The sequence below is a fragment of the Hypomesus transpacificus genome, chromosome 14 (assembly GCF_021917145.1).
Source record: "Hypomesus transpacificus isolate Combined female chromosome 14, fHypTra1, whole genome shotgun sequence".
NCBI lineage: Eukaryota > Metazoa > Chordata > Actinopteri > Osmeriformes > Osmeridae > Hypomesus > Hypomesus transpacificus.
Window position 1 is genome coordinate 8275654 of NC_061073.1, and position 18287 is coordinate 8293940.

Below are 18287 nucleotides of genomic sequence, written 5' to 3' on the forward strand. Positions count from 1 at the left end.
CCTTGCTTATGCAACATGTAGAGTAGGAAGCCACGCACAAAAGACGTTGCACTAGACAGAGCAGAGCAGGCATCTATGTACCTTTGATTGGTACCACTGAGACTGTGCAGCAACAGTCTTTAACATTTAGATAGAGAGAGAGGGAGAGGGAGAGAGAGAGAGAGAGCAAGAAAGGGAGTCAGGTGGCTGAGCGGTTAGGGTATCGGGCTAGTAATCAGAAGGTTGCCAGTTCGATTCCCGGACGTGCAAAGTGACGTTGTGTCCTTGGGCAAGGCGCTTCACCCTACTTGCCTTGGGGGAATGTCCTTGTACTTACTGTAAGTCGCTCTGTATAAGAGTGTCTGCTAAATGACTAAATGTAAAGAGAAAGAGAAAGAGAGAGAGAGACTTCAGACTCCTAACAGACACCCAGCCTCCCTCAAGCTCCATAGAGTGTAATCGTCTAGAGACAAAACAAACAAACAGGGGCCGATCGGAGCCTATTTGGTGCTTGCTGTGCCACTGATGTCACCCTTTTAGCCACGCATCAAGATGAAGAACATCCACAAAGCTTTATATAACCAGAATCCCTGGACAAACAACAAACCAACAACAGTCTTTTTATTCACTGTCTGCACCCATAACCACCTCTGTTTATGTACCATCAGATGAATGACATTACCTCAAACACAAGCCTCTGTCTCACTGGAACCAACTTTAAATTATACCGGTTAGAACACTGGTATAAAATGACACAAAATATGATACTATAATATTATAATATTATATTAAAACCATTTAATCCCATGGACCATTTAATCTACCCATTGCGGTTAATTAAACTGTATTGAGCTTGACCATAACTACATCAACCCCAGATAGGAGATGGTAAATATGTACCTGACCTACTCCAGACAGATAGAATGGCCACTTATTTGGCAGAGTAACTTGAACCTTACCTTAAAATCACATGGAGCAGCATTATGCAAGTATCTTCAACCCCCAAAAACAGATTAGATCTAAAGGAAAGCTCGCTATAATAAACAGAAATGAAATGTTTTCACTGGCCTGTTGACAATCCTCAAGCATAATGGAAATTAAGGAAAAACACTGAAGGGATTCGTGGGATTGATCCCTGGGACCCCCCAAAAAAAGCATTATGGCAGAGTGTTTGAGGGTCTGCAACCCACCTCGCTGGCTCAAGAACACAACTGACCATAAACTCACAGTAAAAATCCCCATACACAAACACTTCCTAATACCCCAGTTATTAGATAATGAACTTACCCTGAAACCAAAGAAAAATGACCACAAACCAATCTCATTTTCGGGCAGCAGATCAATGCGGAACGTGTAAAAACCCAGCAAACCTAAAGAGGGTCGTAGTGTGCACAACCCTAGTCTGTGTGAGGTTGATTCGTCTCTCATGACCTCCCCAACCGAGGGAGGGGGGAACCAAGACACCCCCAGGCAGCTCTTACCTTTCTGACAGTGGTTGGACGTCCAGCAGCGGTAGCTGTAGTTGTCGTTAAAGCTGGTCTGGGTGCACTGGGGGGAGTCCTCCATGATGCCTGGACACAGATCCCCACATTCCTTGGACTGCTTGTTCCCCGCTATGAAGTTGTTGAACTCGGCGTCCATGATGAGCGACCAGTCCACTGAGTCCAGGTAGCAGAGCTCGGGGTTCTTCTCGATCCTGATGGCTCCCCGGGTGATGTTCCTCAGGTTGTACAGGCCGATGTCCTTCAGGCTGGTCATCTCGAAGATCACCAGGGCATAGTTGTAGAAGAGGTTGCGACCCCGGATGACATTGAGGTTGGGGAAGAGGGTGCTGAGGCTGTCCAGGCCGGAGACCCTGAACAGGAGCAGGTAGTCGGTGATGACCCGCAGCTTGGGGAAACTGAGCGTGCGGAAGTGCTCCTGGTTGAGGTTGTTGGTCTTGTCGGAGATGAGGAGGATCTGCAGGTAGCCCTCCACCACCGTGCAGTTATCCAGGCGCTTGAACTCGTTGATGTCATTCCGGATGTCAATACTCGGACCACAGACTGGAGGACAGGGAGAGAGAAATTATAACAGTGTTATCCCCTGCACGTTTAACATGATCCCTATTGTCATTTGTTATGGTGCCAAGGTATTCCATTAATCTGTTTGTATTGAATTCTACCATATCAATTGACTATTTTATGAAGGGATCAAGCTGTTCCAGACACAGTGTGGGAAACAATGTAAGGAACACGACGAACCAAGTCCAGCCCCATAAACAGGGTTGAATCTAATTTTGTTGAAGATCCTATCTAGACTCATTGCTTATAAAGGACTTCTTGTGTTACGCTCTAGTATTGAGAAGATTGTTTGTTCTCTCCATATACAAAAGCTTATTGTTGCTTTTGTTCGTGGTTGTGACTATCACTCCCCACCAGCTTCCTTCTCTTCTTGTCTTCTGGAATAATGGGTCAAAGTGACATGACAGAATGTGGCAGACATTCTTACTGTGTCAACAGAGAGACACAGACAGGCAGGGTCATCCAGGGTGAGGATGCCTGTTACACCAAACAGGCTGACTCAAAGGCATGGGCCAATGTTTTGAGACATTCTTAGGCCATACTGTTGGTGAGATCTTGTGGTCACAGGACCTCTCCATAAGTGTTAGTTCATCATCTCAGATAACCCCTGTGTTTACAAAGTACGTCCAAGACACTAAATTCAGCACCAGAACCACAGAGTATGGTACATCTTCACACACATTTCAGATTTTACTGCGGGAGTATCATCTCTGCTCTTCATTGCAAAAGCACCACTGGAAATAGACAGAAGCTGCAATGCAAGTCTATTCTGACTCATCTAATAAATGACAAAGATACTTCTATAAGTCTTCATGCAGTCATAGACTCTCAAATCGAGTTTACAGTTGCATAGTGACAACTTTACTTTCGTAAATTAAGCACATGGACATCCCACCAACATGCATTATATTAGTTTATAAAATCATACTAAATAAATTCCTACAGTGACACACTGCCACCAATCACTAAGAGGTTTGAAAAGTACCTAGCAAAGGTGGAGCAATGGAAAAATTGCTTGAGATATTGCTTGAGATATGAGCTCCTTTGGCTAAACCTGTTATGTTCTTACAGAAGCTTAGGTCCCCCTTGCAGTGAGATGTGCTGTTATGGGGCTCGTCCAACCACAAAAACTACTGTTGCAGTTAGAGGCCCTTCACCTATGTCTGTAATCTGTCTCAAACAAACAAAAGCTCAAGACAAACTGCTTAAAAAGCTAATACACTGCTTTCACACTGAGCATTTAGCTAAATTGGGTGACAACGAAAGCTTAAAATGACGTTGATTGGATCCAAATATTTTTTCGGTTTTGGAGATACGGTATGATTCTAAAAATACAATCCCTATTTTCATAAGACTGTCATTCATGTGTCACATACAAAAGCGCCCACAAGTTATCATCAAGGTGCTGCTGAGAGAAAGACTAAATGTCACCCCTCTTTGAAAGCAAAGACCCTGCTTGAAGTTCTTTGTTAAAAATGGGAGCCCAAAAAAAGGAGCTTGTGGTTTCTGCACTTCATGAGCTCCTGTCAGACTGATGCACTCCTCTAAATTTAGAACGGAAATGATTACTCTTCTAGAAAATACTATTTGCTTTCCCCTATCAACATTAACGCCCTGGGGCTCCACTTGGGAGCCACGGAGTTGCATGTCCTCTTTGTTTCATTGAGAATTTTCTCCCAGCTCCTCCAGCAGCCAGCGAGAGGGAGGAGGGGTGGAGCGACTCACACACAAAGACTAATTTGTTTGTTAGTAAAGAGAAACTCTAGGCTTCACTTCCCGTTGGAAGCATTAATAAAATGAAGGGAGTCTGGCATTAGACGGGACACGAGAGAGGGTGGGGGGAAGGGTCAGTTTAGTTGTGGTGGGTGGGTAGGGGGATGAGATAAGGTTTCTACCAACAGTGACTATGTGAAGCCTCACTATCGCTGTAAAACCTCTGGTGATAAAATTAAACAAAGCAACACATTGTGAGGTACTTCTCTTTGCTATTGCTAAAATAAAAAATTAAAGTCAAAATAGCACACAAGGGAACTGAAATAAACCAAGGAACAAAAAAAAACACTTCTATTGTTATTCCCTTCCTTCTCGTCATTTGCCATATTAAATACTACTAATTTACTACATTTAATTTGAACTCAGCTAAGCCACTAGGTGTTTGGTGGAGATTAAGACGGTTTAACTCTTCCTATTTTACAGTCCACCAATGATTCATCATCACATTTTGACATGATGTTGACATTTTCACAAAAAAAGAACACAACAAATCCTTTGTCATTCCATATCAATGGGTGTATCTAAGCAGCTGTGTGAAGGCCCTGTCCACACAATGAGGCGGGCACACACTGAGGACTCCAGGCCTGTCCCTCGGTGCTCTTCACACTGCTGCGTAAACACACATATCAGCAGGGCGTAATGGGATCCTGCATCTCATGTTTATGATTAATAAACCTTGCCCTGGTCCTCCACAGGAATGTCATCCCCATAAGCACACACACACACAAAGACAAATACACACACAAAGACAAGACACACACAGAGACAAATACACACAAAAACACACACTAGGTACGAACGAGTGATCTCAATGACCCTGGCCAGGTGAAATCAAGCCATGAGGATTGCACAGCAAAACACTTCCCCACCACAAAGTAAGTGAAAGTGGTAAACAGTATTCATGAAATGCTAAATGCCCCTTGATCCCTTGGTAAAATATAAAAGCCAGATCGGTATCTCGAGTTGATTATTAGAGGTTACTGTTACAATTTAACAGTCAAGTTTGAGAGAGCATTCTGGGAAGGGGCATAATTGTATCATTTTCCGGACTTCCTGCTAACTCCAGGAAGGCTGTTATGGAGAGGAAGCCCCATCCTGCATCTCAAGTTTAATGTGATGGAGTGAAGCACTAACGCTGGTCCTGATTGGATTAAAAAGCCCACTAGTTCCTGCCTATCAGAAAGCATTACAGCTGTCTCCTGTGAGCATAACGGAAATATACTACTAACACATAATCAAAAACCTATGTTTACTTTTCACAGTTTATTGTTGCTGCGTACCATTTAGAAGTTCTAGACAAGGGGGCCGGTGTCCCTTACAGCCTCTCACACCTCCCACCTCGACTGGACCTAATCCTTCACATGCTGGAAGTCATCTGACTAGCATTCTGGAGAACCACACTTCAGAGACATAGGCTCAGATATCAGAGCCCAGTTACACCACACTCTCACCTTCCCTACCCTACATACTCACTCCCTCCTTCTCTTCCCCCCCTTCCGCTCGCATGTGAACTTGTGCACAGTCAAATAGCTTGCGTACATCAAACCTCCTACACAGTCGCTAACAAGGATAAACACAAACAACCTGCTCACTATGACAGTTCATAGACCAACTGGATAATTATAAACACAAGTGTAAACAAATGTTGGGACACATGGACTGGACCTCCAACAGACTAATAAAATGTGTGCTGTGGCACCGTTCTAACAAAAGGGTTTCTCTCATGGAATCAATGAGTTTTCCTGTTCAATTTGGATTTGTCCGCTGGATGATGCACATCCTCTCTTTGACACAGTGCATGTCATTTATTAGAAGAGCTAACATTTGCAGTCATCTTGCAAATTGTACAGCGTACCATGGGTCATTAAAGCTTCAGCCTGTAATGATGTATGTGGGGCCGGCCAGAGCCTGCATATGAGCAAATGATCTGACAGCCCACTTTAAATACGTGTTTAATTAAGCATTGTAAACCTCAGCTGGCAGCCCGGAGGAGCCCTAGGTTAACATTTGACTGCAAACTAGCACAGTGACACACTTTCCTCTCAGAACACGGACCACGCCGGTGACTCAGGCGGCCACGTTGTGCCCCTGCTGCACTGCTAGCAAGGCAAAGGACACACACACACAGAACCGTACACACTCCCTTGCTTGGGGTAGACACGAGAAGACGCTGCACCCCCCCCCCCTCTCTTTTCTCCTCCTCGTGGATGGCTGGGGGATGGGCAGAGCATGGCAAGACCACACACTCCCAGTCACGAGTCAGAGAGGGGGCCTTGCTGAGCCTCAGAGAGTCTCTGTGTGAGTCACTGGCCCCAGTCACAAGTAAGGCATGTGGGCCACAGAGCTCCCGTCTGGTGGATCCCAACCTGACCGTCTGTATTACCCCCTCTTGTGTGTTACCCTGGCGACAGATCCTGCCGTAACGATTTGTAGGAGCAATGGATCTCATCATAAGGAAAACAGACACATCAGTATGCCTGCTTTGAAAGAGGGTGGGGGCTGAATGAGCCAGTGATTCAGAGGTGGCTAGACAGGCCGTTCTAACCAGAGAAGCTAAATGGTAAACGATGATGAATAGCGATAGGAGAATAATAATAATTAAATTTAATAAACTCATTTCAAGGCCAATATGCCTTTCAGACACGGATATGACATTAAAAACAATGTTTTCCTTTCTGAATCCCACACAAAGCTTTTTCTCTGCTCTGAGTTAGTAGAGTAGAAGTGTGAGTCATGCTTGCTAAAAGAGGTACTTCAGAGGCTGCTCTGGTGAGTGTATGTGTGTGCAAAGCCTCTGCTAGGCCTGGGATTTGATAGGAGAATACGTTTGCTGCCAGGCTGTCCAGAAACAGATCATGTGAACAGCATGGACCAATAAAAAACGTTCACAAACTCTACACTATTCCAATCAACAAAACCATGTCTGTTTCTCTCATGAGTCTATAGCACATTATATTCCCAAACACACTTTCTCTCTCTCTCTCTCTCTCTCTCTCTCTCTCTCTCTCTCTCACACTGTGCATATGTAAGGGAGAGAGAATCATGGAGTCTTGTTTTCTCTTTGGGAGCAATGGAAACTTTACGGTGGTGAGAGTTAAAAGTGAACTTAATTATGTTTTATTACCAAGGACACATTTACAATTGCACTTGATGCAAAGTATACAAGAGAAACAGTCATAGAGCTAAGCTTGTTTTAAGAGCAATAACTGTTTGTACTCTATTTAGACTCATATTTGAAACCATTTATGTGATTTTTGATAAGTCATTGGGTCATGGTATCAACCTCTATTCCATAAAAATGCTCATGCTCTGAGGTTAATTGGGTGTTATTGCTGAAGTGATATGGTAAATACATTGTCTATGTACATCTACCTCTCTATCTACATCCTGCCTCTTTATTATTTAATCAGGGCTGACCCCCCCCCCCCCCCCCCCCCCCCCCCCCCCCCCCCCCCGAACATTCTGAGCTTCGTGTCCAGTGAAGTGGTTGGTGGTGGTGAGCTAAAAACCTCCACCTCAGACTGGAAAGTGTGGGTCAAAACCAGGACCCCCACCCACGCCCCCTGCAGGGTCCCTCAAGCTCAGTGGGAGACTTCTCACCATGATTCATAGAGTGGGCTATGGGATGCGGGCCTGACTACTGGTCAAAATACATCAATTTAGTTTCACATGATAAAACAGGTCGCCCCACCTCTACAAAAATATCAAAAGAACACAACAGCTAGCCAAAAGAGAGAGATATTTTAACAGTAAATGTAAAGTAAGCCTAGACAATAGAACTCCTGCATGCTTAAATAGGCTGCATCTTTGCTTAGCCCAGTCCACGGGCCTCCCTGCCCTGCATGTTTCCCTGCTCGGAAACGTGTAAAACATCCAGGTCAGGGGGGCATAAGGACCAGGATTGAGAACCACTTAGCCTGACTACACAGTGTCAGAATTACAGTTTTGAGCACAAGTTGACATGACAAAATATGCTGTAAACAGTGACTGTAAGAGAAAAAAAAACGTGTTGGTATTCATTGGTGATGCGATCCAACGCGTCATGATGTAACACTATGTGTAGCCTATGAAGCCTCAACTGAACCTAAAATATGTTCACTTTTTTTGGAGACTCCCCCTTAACATGCAATTCGGGTAGCCTATAGTTGATTCTTCAGAAGACATGATTCATTCACTGTTAGAGCCTTTCACCCAACCACATGGCGTTTAGCCTCATAGATTCCACTAAGCAGATTAACAACAGTCAAATCAAACACGATCAAAATGAGCTGCAGAGTAAATATTTCTAATGCCTGCAACTGGGTAGTCTACGCACTTCGACACGACAAGCTGCCAAACGTACAACACTGAATCCATACAGGAGAATTGGTTATACCCGCATGCTCCTACAAAACTGGAATAAATACGGTTATGACAAACGCGTGGGCCTACATGTTGCTGGAAACCAATGACAATTGTAATACATTAATTGTAGGCCTATTGCAACACTGAGGGCGAAAAAGACGACTGGCACGAGATAAATTCGTTACCACTGCATGTAGCCTACATTAGTCTATTTAACAATAATAATAATAATAATAGCCTACTGTTTAAATGCAATCTAAGTAAGATACTAGGCTAAAGGTGACGGTCCCCATACTCTGTATTCCAGAGAAGCCTACTAAACATTAAGACTATCTTGCGACAGTAGCCAATACTTTCTGTTTGCCAATTGCTTACATGCGGAGCGTGAAATTGGTGACCGTGCATCACTACCACTACGAAATGCAAAATGGCCACATGGTCGTAGTAACCATCAACTATATGCTACGGAATATCCCTGGTTCCGTTGCATGAAAGCAGTATAATTGTTTCAATGCTACGGCAAGGCTACTCTTCCAAGTAGGCTATACGCCATACGGGCGCTTCCTGTTTTCTAGGCTAGATTATTGAGTGCTAAGAGGCACATCATATCAGAAACCTGATCAGATCACAATATAGCATTGGCTACCATTCGGCACTTTATGTTAATAGGCTATATATTAACAATAGCCTATTATAAAAGCTATGTTTACGTTATGACAAGACTAAACATGTTTTAAGATAGCATATATCCTATATCGTAGGCCTTTGTAACCCTAAAAGAAAAGAAAAAACGTTTTAAAGACTTTAATAAACTGTCACCATTTTATTGTGTGGTTCAAGTGCCTAAATGTTTTGGGACAATTATAATAGGCCTACACCTTAGTTACTCTAAAGTAGATAGCTCGAAAAGTTGTAATCTAACTAAGTATAACATGTTATGTCTGTTCAGAGGTTGGAGAACGGTTCAATACATTGTAAAAAAAAATACAGATGAAAGTGAATGGAAAATTAAGAATAATCGAATAGCCTATTATTACTACATTACGATGGCACTTACTCTCTCCATTTCCAGACCATATGAAGAGCGTTGAGACAGACAGCATCAGACCCCAAAACAAGGTCGAACTATCCCTCTCTGTCCTAGATCTCATTCCTGTAAATTGTTCACTCCTCTAAAAATCAAAGAATTTGATTCCAGAATTCAAATGAGTGCGGAACAGAGAACTTGCCACCTGGCTCACAAAATGTTGGTAAGAACAAAAACATGAGGTCCGGTTAAATAGATTCGTTTAAAGGTCGACACATCGGTGTGTGGATGATTCCTCTTGTTTAAATCTTACAAATCAAGCAATGTGTTATGTGAATTAGAACCTCACAGTCAATAAATTAAAACAGTTCGTTATTCTTGCCAAACACACAATGATTTTAGGATGGCTGGCAAGGCATTGGAGCCGCAGATTTTACTCGAGAGATGATAGTAATCCGCATCCTCAGTCTCCATCTCTTGAAACATCAGTAATGATGCGTCCTTTTATGTCTGGCAAATAATGAAGCGATTATCCAAAATGAAGACCAAGATTATTTCCAGTCTAAATTATTTTTCTTTCGTGGTTGCTGTCCTTTTGAATAATATGAATCAAAAGGAGAAAATACGTCCACTGGGTGGTGGCTGGGATGAGAAATGAATGGGAATGTTACTCCATTCGCTCTCTCCAGGACGAAACCGGTTGGAAGAAACAGTTTCACCGATTTCACCCTGTTTTCACCCCTATGTGCTGCCTATCTTAGCCGTTTGCGCAGCAGACGGGTCCGCAGCTAAAAAAGACTTGTGCCACGCAAGAGAAACGGATCTCGAGCTTGATGAGGCTTCGGTTGGGTGGAGTAGCCTACGGTTTACTCGTAACCAAATCCACCGGTGTGACATGTAAGACGTTTATCGGTTGTAAAGATGTATTTCTATCCTTTAGCCACGGTGGCCCCAAAAGCGTTGCCTAAGCAGCAATCCTATCACTTGCCCTCGTTCTCGGTCAACACTCCGTAGAATCACTGCTGTAAACAAGCCTTGGCTCCAGTCTCGCACTGAAACACACAGCGCTGTAACACGGTGGCGTAAGCCTGCTAGAAAAACTGGGATGGAGTAAACTCGTCCAGCCCATGCCGTGGGCAACACCGGGGTCGATTAGATGTTCTAAAAGTTGTAATCTCCTCGGACAACAATGTAGGCCTATTGTAAAATTACCGTCAGATTTGTTATTTTGTTTAATTGTATTTATTTATTGAAAATTGAATTTAAGCTTATCCCTATGGCCAACCTATTCATTGATTAAGAATAGGCCTGCCTTCAAGTACTTATCCCATGCCTGCAAAGTTTTCTATCGAAGCCTGCCCTAGTCAACATTACTATAGTCTGTCAATTAGGCAGGTGTTCATATAGGTTAATTATTGAAAGTAATTTTCAATTGTGTTTCCTGTTCAGATGGATTAATTATTTTAGACAATGCCCTTGATTTGGGAAGACAATGACTTGAATGTCAATTTTTGTATGTACAGTTGGCTCATGCCTAAGCAATCATCTATACTGTAGGTTCAGCGTTTAACAGTATAGGTATAGGCCTATTTAGATGTTTGTTTTTTGTTTGTTTCGTGTCTTTAAGCTTCTGTATTGTTCCAGTTGGTTTGGCATACTACTGGTAAGAGGAATTATTCCCGGGGTTAGAGTAGGCTGTAAGACTATAACAAAAAATGTTTGATCAGCAGTAAGCAATTTTGAAACATTTGAAACAAGGAGTTTACTTAGAACTGTTGGCTACATTGTAGACATTTTGACCGACACATGATCTCCATAAGAAAAACGTAAAATACGTCACAGAGTTTCATTCAAATGTACGGATTGGACTTGATTTGAACGTTAACTCCGCAGAATGCTTCACAATCTTCTCAATTAGCCTGTGCATGAATGATATTTACGTTATGAATTCGCCAACTAAAATGTAAGTAGCCTATTTTATGCAATGAGGTAATAAACTGTGTTTCAATCAGCTTTACCTTTTACATCGGACAAACGTTTTACATCGAGGCCGACCAATTTTGAAGTTTAAATAAAATGAAATTTAGAACGAGTTTAATTAAAAATGTTTATAATCAGAGTCATAGCGTTGATTAGAGGTATATAATATAATAATTCTGGCCATTCATTCCTATGTAAAATGTAATCCCACCAGAAGATGACTGTGGTCCCGCCAACGCAACTGCAGTGCAGGCTTGAGCCACGTGGAGTACTGCTGCTGTCTTGTGGTAGCCTACACAAATACAACTGATAACATATCAACGAAAATCGTTATTAATAAAAAGAAAAGCCTCACTTTTCAGAGGTGTCGTTTTAAAGTTTGGACTGGAATTTGTTTTATTGTTAAAACAGAACGTGTTTGTGTGTTTGCGTGCAACCAGACATGGGCATGAGCACTTGGAATTTGTCCCCAGTGCTGCTGATATGGCTGCCCAGCGTTGGCTAACAGCATGGATGGGAAAATGAAGGGAATTAAATGATGGCATGCTTGTGTCATACTGTGAAATAAACGTTTCTTTAAAAAAAAGAGGACACTGCTCCAGCTATAATAAAGCAGGTTACCTGAGAGGACAAGGCTGCAGAGAGGATACACTGGTGTGTATTCTGGTGACACAAGCCTAAGAATGCATGCAACGCGCACACACATGTATACACACCCTCTCACCCACACACACATATACAGTACACCTACAAATATAGACACAAGCACAATAATTTTGTCATGAATTACCATGCATGTTAGTTGTCATTCTGCTGACAACAGCTACATTCATCATTAATACTCTGAGTATAGCGTTACAAGGTAAAATACCTCATTAAGAAATCATGAGGGGGAAACCTAAAGCATAAACTCTCTCTCACACAGCAAACAAATGTTTACCTTTGTCTCTCTTCCTCTGATCTTTATTCATGTCAGACTTATAACAGAAATAAGAACAATACGTTAAGTGTTTGGTGAGAAAGTGTCTAGTGAAAACGATATAATGAACACCAAATCCCCAAATATTATAATTGAGTGGCTTTGTGCTAATCAGAAGGCCCAACACCCTGCTTTAGACACTCCACCCTCTACAAGCCTCACTGTGAATAATCATCTTGCTAAGTTCACAAACAGATTGGAACATATTTAATGGATATTTCAACATGACATATTGACAGAAGTGGGCTGTGGGGTTAGATGGTTTACATAGCCTGTGGCTATGAAGGATTGAGAAGCAGGAAGGTAACACAGAGAATAACAAGCAAGTTCAGTGGTTGTCAGGTTGACTTTACACCTTTGTAGCTCTACTCTACAGTTTCTGAAAATGTAGGCATCAGGAACTTCCATTAATTTACTTTCACCTTTCATTGCTTCTTTACCATGTCTGTTTTTCTTTCTATTTAGGATATCTATGTCTAATTTCTCTTGAATCTCTCTCCCTCCCTATGCCCCACCCCTTCTCTTACTGTGTTTCACCAGACTGCAGAAGACAAAGGACTGTTAGATGATGTCAGTGTGCCCCGCCAATCAGGGTGTTGAATACTAGATGATGGGCACAGCTGCAGAGAGGATGAAGTAGGTAGAACACAGGTCTAAAATCACACCCATTGTCCATCCTGACACACACAGCACATGAACACCTACTCGTAGAATTTCAATACATTACTTTTAATGGACTTTCAACGCAGTCGGCTTTGAACAAAGACACACACAAAGCACATACAATATGCAAGTGAGGCATACTGAATTTAACACCTGTATGAGGTGCTACACTTAAACCTAGTTTTGGGAGTGCTTATGAAACTGTGTCAGCTTGCTGCAGGTCTGTGGCAAGGGTCTGTGTTTGTGGCCGCTCCAGAAGTGTTAGACCCTCTCCTGCAGGGTCGGAGGTCACCAACAGCCAGTGGTTCACATCTCGCTCGGCCTTGTGGGAATCCAGGAAGGTCTGGGCAACCACCTCGTACTCCCGGCCATATGGAGTCCTAACAGAGACAGTTAGTCTATCACCTTGTGTACATCCAAACAACATCACACACCATCGGTTCTTGTGAAGTGAAACATAGAAAGGGAGCGCAGATGTACCACAGAATGTGATCCCCCAGGACTGCGAGGGCATGGTTGGTCTTACAGTGACTTATCAGAACTTTAGTGTTTGCCTGTAGGACACAGAATAATATGATTAGAATGAGAGGGAGTAAAAAGCAACATATGTGGGAAGGGGGGGGGTACGTGCATGATTCTGAGATTGACAAAGGTATCGTCTTCATATCTCATCATCCCGGCTAAACCCTCCATCTCCCACGATCTGTCAATCACCCTGGGATCTGCGACGGTGACCCCTTCATCCTCTGCCAGGGGGTTACCATGGATGACGAGCTCTCCCTCACGGCCCACATTGCTGCATTCTCCCGGTCGTGTACATTCACCCTCTACAACATCCAGAAGATCAGGAGATATCTGTCTGAGCACTCCACCCAGTTGCTAGCCCAAGCACTGGTCCTCTCCAAGTTGGACTACTGCAACTCGCTGCTTCGCTGGTCTCCCAGCATGCGCAACCCGCCCTCTTCAGAGGATTCAGAACGCAGCAGCCCGCCTGGTCTACAATCTACCCTGACACTCCCATGTTACCCCCGCTCCTCATCTCTATCCACTGGCTACCCATCAACGCCCGTATCAGATTCAAGACCCTGGTACTGACCTTCCGAGCAGTGAACGGGACTGCACCCGACTACATCAAGTCTCTCCTGCAGCCTTACACCCCCACCCGTCACCTACAGTCTTCTTCAGACAACCGCCTGGTGGTCCCACCGCTCAAGACCGCCCGGTCCCAACACAAGCTGTTTGTCCTGCCTGGCCCCCCAATGGTGGAACCAGCTCCCCACCTCCATCAGGGACACTGATAGTCTCCCCACCTTCAAGAAAAGGCTCAAGACACACTTGTTCCGGGAGTACAACGGCATTTAGAAATGCTTGATTGGACCTGATGTTAGTTTCTTCCAGGATCACAATGACTCTTATTGAGAGACATGTTGCTCTTGTAGGTTAGTTATAACGAAGTTAACTCTTGAACTCTGATTGATTGTTCTTCTACAGATACAGTTCTGCACTTTTTAATGTTGTTTTAATTTGTAACTTGTATAACTGCATGCTCTTATGGGTCTTCCCTTTGGCACTTTTAGTTTTTTACAATGTATGCTTCATGTTTTGGCTGCTTGCAATGTTTGGGACTACCTTGTTGTTATGATCAGTGACCTATGCTCTTTTGTAAAGCTCTCTCTTGGAAGTCGCTTTGGATAAAAGCGTCTGCTAAATGCATACATGTAAATGTAAATATTAGGTTAAGAGGTATATAGTGGGGATTGGCCCTGCTCATGCAGCGACTTGCAGCAGGTGTTTGCAGTCGAGTCTGATTGCGTGAGGGTTTTTCTTGACTTTGTTTTTGTGGTTCTTACTGAACTTGCCAAGACGGATGATTGAATAGGTGTGGAGAAAACCTGAAGTGGACTCACAGGTACAGGTAGGCCCTCATGCTCCAGCCTCTCCTGGGGGTCAAAGTGCACAATTTTCCACCAAGCCAGGAAGGAAGCCTGCTGATCTAGATTCACTTCCTGGAGGCGGGACATCTTTGCACACTTCCAATCAAATCAAACTTGTGTTAATGTGTTACAACATACTCAGAGTTCAGTACAGGCTTAATGAGATGCACAACAGCCTACATATGTGTCTATTCTTCTAAATGGTTTGTGGCTGCAGGTAAATGCCATTAGCTACATAAAAATTATAATTTACAATTATTCATATCTGATTAGCGTTCATTACAATCAACAGGCTTAATTCAGACATGCAGTCATCAGGTAGGTTATAAAAGAATAAGCATGTGGCATTAAGCATGTGGCTCACTGTGCTTAACATGGTCTTGGAATGCTGATAATTGAAAAATCATAACATTGGTTAAATGAAACCAGGTATGGCAGATAAAAAATCTGAAATTATAGCTACCTTCTGGAATGTTTTGTGGTCACTGGTCAGATACAGCTGTAGAGAAGCAGACACAAAGAGGCAATTTTCTCATGTAATACTATCAGAAACAGATGCACACAATAACAATGAACTCCCAGTAACTGTTCCACAGTTAGGGACTGATGTCTGGGGCTCACTTACCCCTCCAGCAAAGCCGGTAGTTGTGCTCAAGGTGAAACTCTGTTCATAATGCAGAGGCTCTCCCTCGGCACTGCCATCAACACTAAACACATAGAACAGCGTCAAACACCACCTGTGTGAGTTTATCTCTCTTTCTCGTTCTCTCTCTCTCTGTGTGTGTGTGGATACTGTACCTGTGTATAACGAAGGCAATGCGTGTACAGGGCTGCAGACTTTTCCCTCCACTGACTCCGCACGGTGATTGAATGGCTGCGCTAGGCCCTTTCCCTAAACTCGTGATGTCTGCGTTGATGCTGATTGCACAGTGGTCTCTGTTAGACCCTCCAACATTCACCAGCATCACAACATCTCCAAAACATACACTGCCGCCACGGCTTACAGACAGATTCACCTGCACAAACATAAACACACGTGTGGGTGTCTGCACACACACCATCAAAGGCTCGCTAGGGTTTTTCTTGACATACAGTCGTACCTCTCTGAGTATGTTCTGTTTGAGGTAGCCTGTTTTCTGGACAGTGAGCTCACCCTTTTCCTTTCTCTCAAGGAAGTCTTTTAGGGTATCCTGGGGGCATACACACGGCTGAGAACACTCGCACACATGAATGATTCAGTATGCGTGTCTAAAAAGTCAGTAGGCTACTGTAGGCTAGCTAAAATACACAAAACACATCCAGTTGACATTCACAAAACTAAATGCTAGGTCTGATTAGTTTTCAAGTGGGCAGGTTAACTGGCTTTGCTTGTAGGTGCAGCTAGACTACTGTATTGTACTTTCTAGCAACACTAGCTTTAAATTACTGGTAGCTCACAGTACTGTCTCTAAATTATGGTCTGTGTGCAATTAGATTGTGCGCTACTGTAAGGCACATTTTTAGACGAACCTCCTCCAAGGTAACATCTTCTCTCCAGTTTCCAACACGCACGCTTGTACCGTATGTCCTGACATTTGCCATGTCGCTTTTTAGAATAGCAGTCTAAACATTCGATGTTTCTATCAAAAAGCAATACTCCAGTTAGCAGCCGTAAACAGCATGATTTGTGTACTATAATCGTTACCATAGTAACACAAAATCTACACTCGGACTACCAACAGCTTCTTTAATGTAACGGTAGAGGGCGCTGTGACACTGAAAAGGGAATATCCGGCTAGGTGCACCCCACACATCATTTTAACAACTTGCGGAATGACAAGATGTAGGGGAGGGGTTGGTTGGCTACAGGGGTTGGTTGGCACACAGCATTTTTTGGTCGTTTTGAAGGTCACAGAAACACAATTGTAACATCAGAACGTTTGCTTTCTTGACCTGCACTCATCTACTATGTTAAAACATCTGAAAATCTAAAACTTTTTGGGTGAAGGTAACATTTCACTTTTATAGTATCAAAAGTAAATAAGCGGTCTGTGGACTAAATGTATTATAAAACTGTGTCAGCTAAATATATTTAAAAAGTGTTACATGTAGTTAATAGACAGAGGAATCAGCTACACTTTCATCTAAAATCTTAATGTTTGTGATGAGTGATGGTAGCTGGCCAACATAATTTCATCACAAAGTTGGGTTGAATTTGAGTGGGGTTGGTTGGCACAGTGATTTTATAAAAAACATATTTAATAAAAAAGTGATAAGAAATGTATTTTACGTCTGTCTGTGTTTCTAATTGTGTGTGTGTGTTTGTGATGAAGAAGAGGGGCTACTAGGAGGGCTACTGTTAGGCTACTATTGTGGTTACTGTCCCTTTAAATGTTGTCCAATAACATTATTGTGAAGATTCCAGTCATCATTCTTGGTGCCTGATCCTGAGGTAAAAGTAAGTATCAAATTATTCATGATATTTTTATCAATATATGTTTCTGTTTCCTTAACATTCCCACCCAGTTAGACAAACATTGAATGAAAATTGAATCACATTTCATAAACTTGAATTATATTAGTTAAAAAAGGTTAATCGAATGTCATATTTGCTTGGTTTGATCAAAATCGCTACGTGTTGCTAACTTAGGCTGTCACACACACGCAAGCACACACAGCATTAATAAGGTGTGTGTTTGTTTTATATTCATATTATTAGGCTACACATGCACATACTAACACCCCCCCCCCCCAAACACACACACGCATACACACACACACTAATACACACAGTAAAACACACACAGCTTAAGTTGGTAGCTTGGCAACTAGCACAATTCCTTTCTTTCTACATGTCATTTTTAAAAGAAAATTTAACATTAATTGTTCTAAATTTGATCTTTGTATTAAGAAACATGTTTTAACATTAATTTTTTTCTTGTAGGTGTAACAATGGTGCGAACATTTGTAAGGAAGTCTGAAAGGGGGAGGACCACAGCAGACAACATGCTTGCAGCAGTGCGACAAGTGAAACTGCAGAATATAACAATACGCAGTACTGCTAAAGATTTTAAAATTCCCTTTCGTACACTGACAAGATACTGCAGCAAAATGACCCCAGACCAAATTGAGGGTAAAGAGCACCTCTCCATTGGCTACAAAAGAAACAGGCAGCTGTTCTCAACTGAGATGGAAAGGGAGCTGGTCGAATATTTGAAAAAATCAGCAGATTTTTATTATGGATTAAGTCAGAAAGCTGGCGTACCAACTTGCCACTGCCCATGGTATTGAAGTCCCCTTAAAATGGTCAGAACTTCAGCAAGCTAGCGCTGACTGGTTCACTGCATTTTTGAAGAGGCATCCATGCCTATCTATCCGCAAGCCAGAGGCAACTAGCCTTGCTCGTGCCACTAGTTTTAACAAGAACAATGTAGCATTTTTTTAACAACCTTGGCCTTGTCATGCAAAGGCACAACTTTCAGCCCAGTGACATCTGGAATATGGATGAAACGGGGGTGACCACAGTCCATAGGCCAGACAGAGTTGTTGCAAGACAGGGCTTCAAG

At 42.8% G+C, this 18287-nt stretch overlaps 2 protein-coding genes across 4 annotated transcripts; both read right to left on the reverse strand.

The window, feature by feature from the left end:
* Nucleotides 1–332: 332 nt before the first annotated feature.
* On the reverse strand, nt 333–10234 carry LOC124477197 (insulin-like growth factor 1 receptor). Its single transcript, XM_047034845.1, has 2 exons — nt 9217–10234; nt 333–2024 (listed from the first exon to the last, which is right to left on the reverse strand). The coding sequence occupies exons 1-2, from the start codon at nt 9308–9310 to the stop codon at nt 961–963; spliced, it is 1158 nt and encodes a 385-aa protein (XP_046890801.1). The 5' UTR covers nt 9311–10234; the 3' UTR covers nt 333–960.
* A 2294-nt stretch (nt 10235–12528) lies between these two features.
* On the reverse strand, nt 12529–16437 carry cfap161 (cilia and flagella associated protein 161). Of its 3 annotated transcripts, none has more exons than XM_047035077.1 (8): nt 16252–16418; nt 15843–15950; nt 15541–15758; nt 15368–15449; nt 15206–15241; nt 14716–14838; nt 13289–13362; nt 12529–13188 (listed from the first exon to the last, which is right to left on the reverse strand). In XM_047035077.1, the coding sequence occupies exons 1-8, from the start codon at nt 16321–16323 to the stop codon at nt 13002–13004; spliced, it is 900 nt and encodes a 299-aa protein (XP_046891033.1). In that variant the 5' UTR covers nt 16324–16418; the 3' UTR covers nt 12529–13001. The 3 variants fall into 3 exon arrangements, with proteins under 3 accessions (XP_046891033.1, XP_046891034.1, XP_046891032.1); XM_047035078.1 differs by having other exon boundaries at nt 12533–13188; nt 15843–15932; nt 16252–16437; XM_047035076.1 differs by having other exon boundaries at nt 12778–13188; nt 15843–15934; nt 16255–16431.
* Between the last annotated feature and the right edge of the window lie 1850 nt (nt 16438–18287).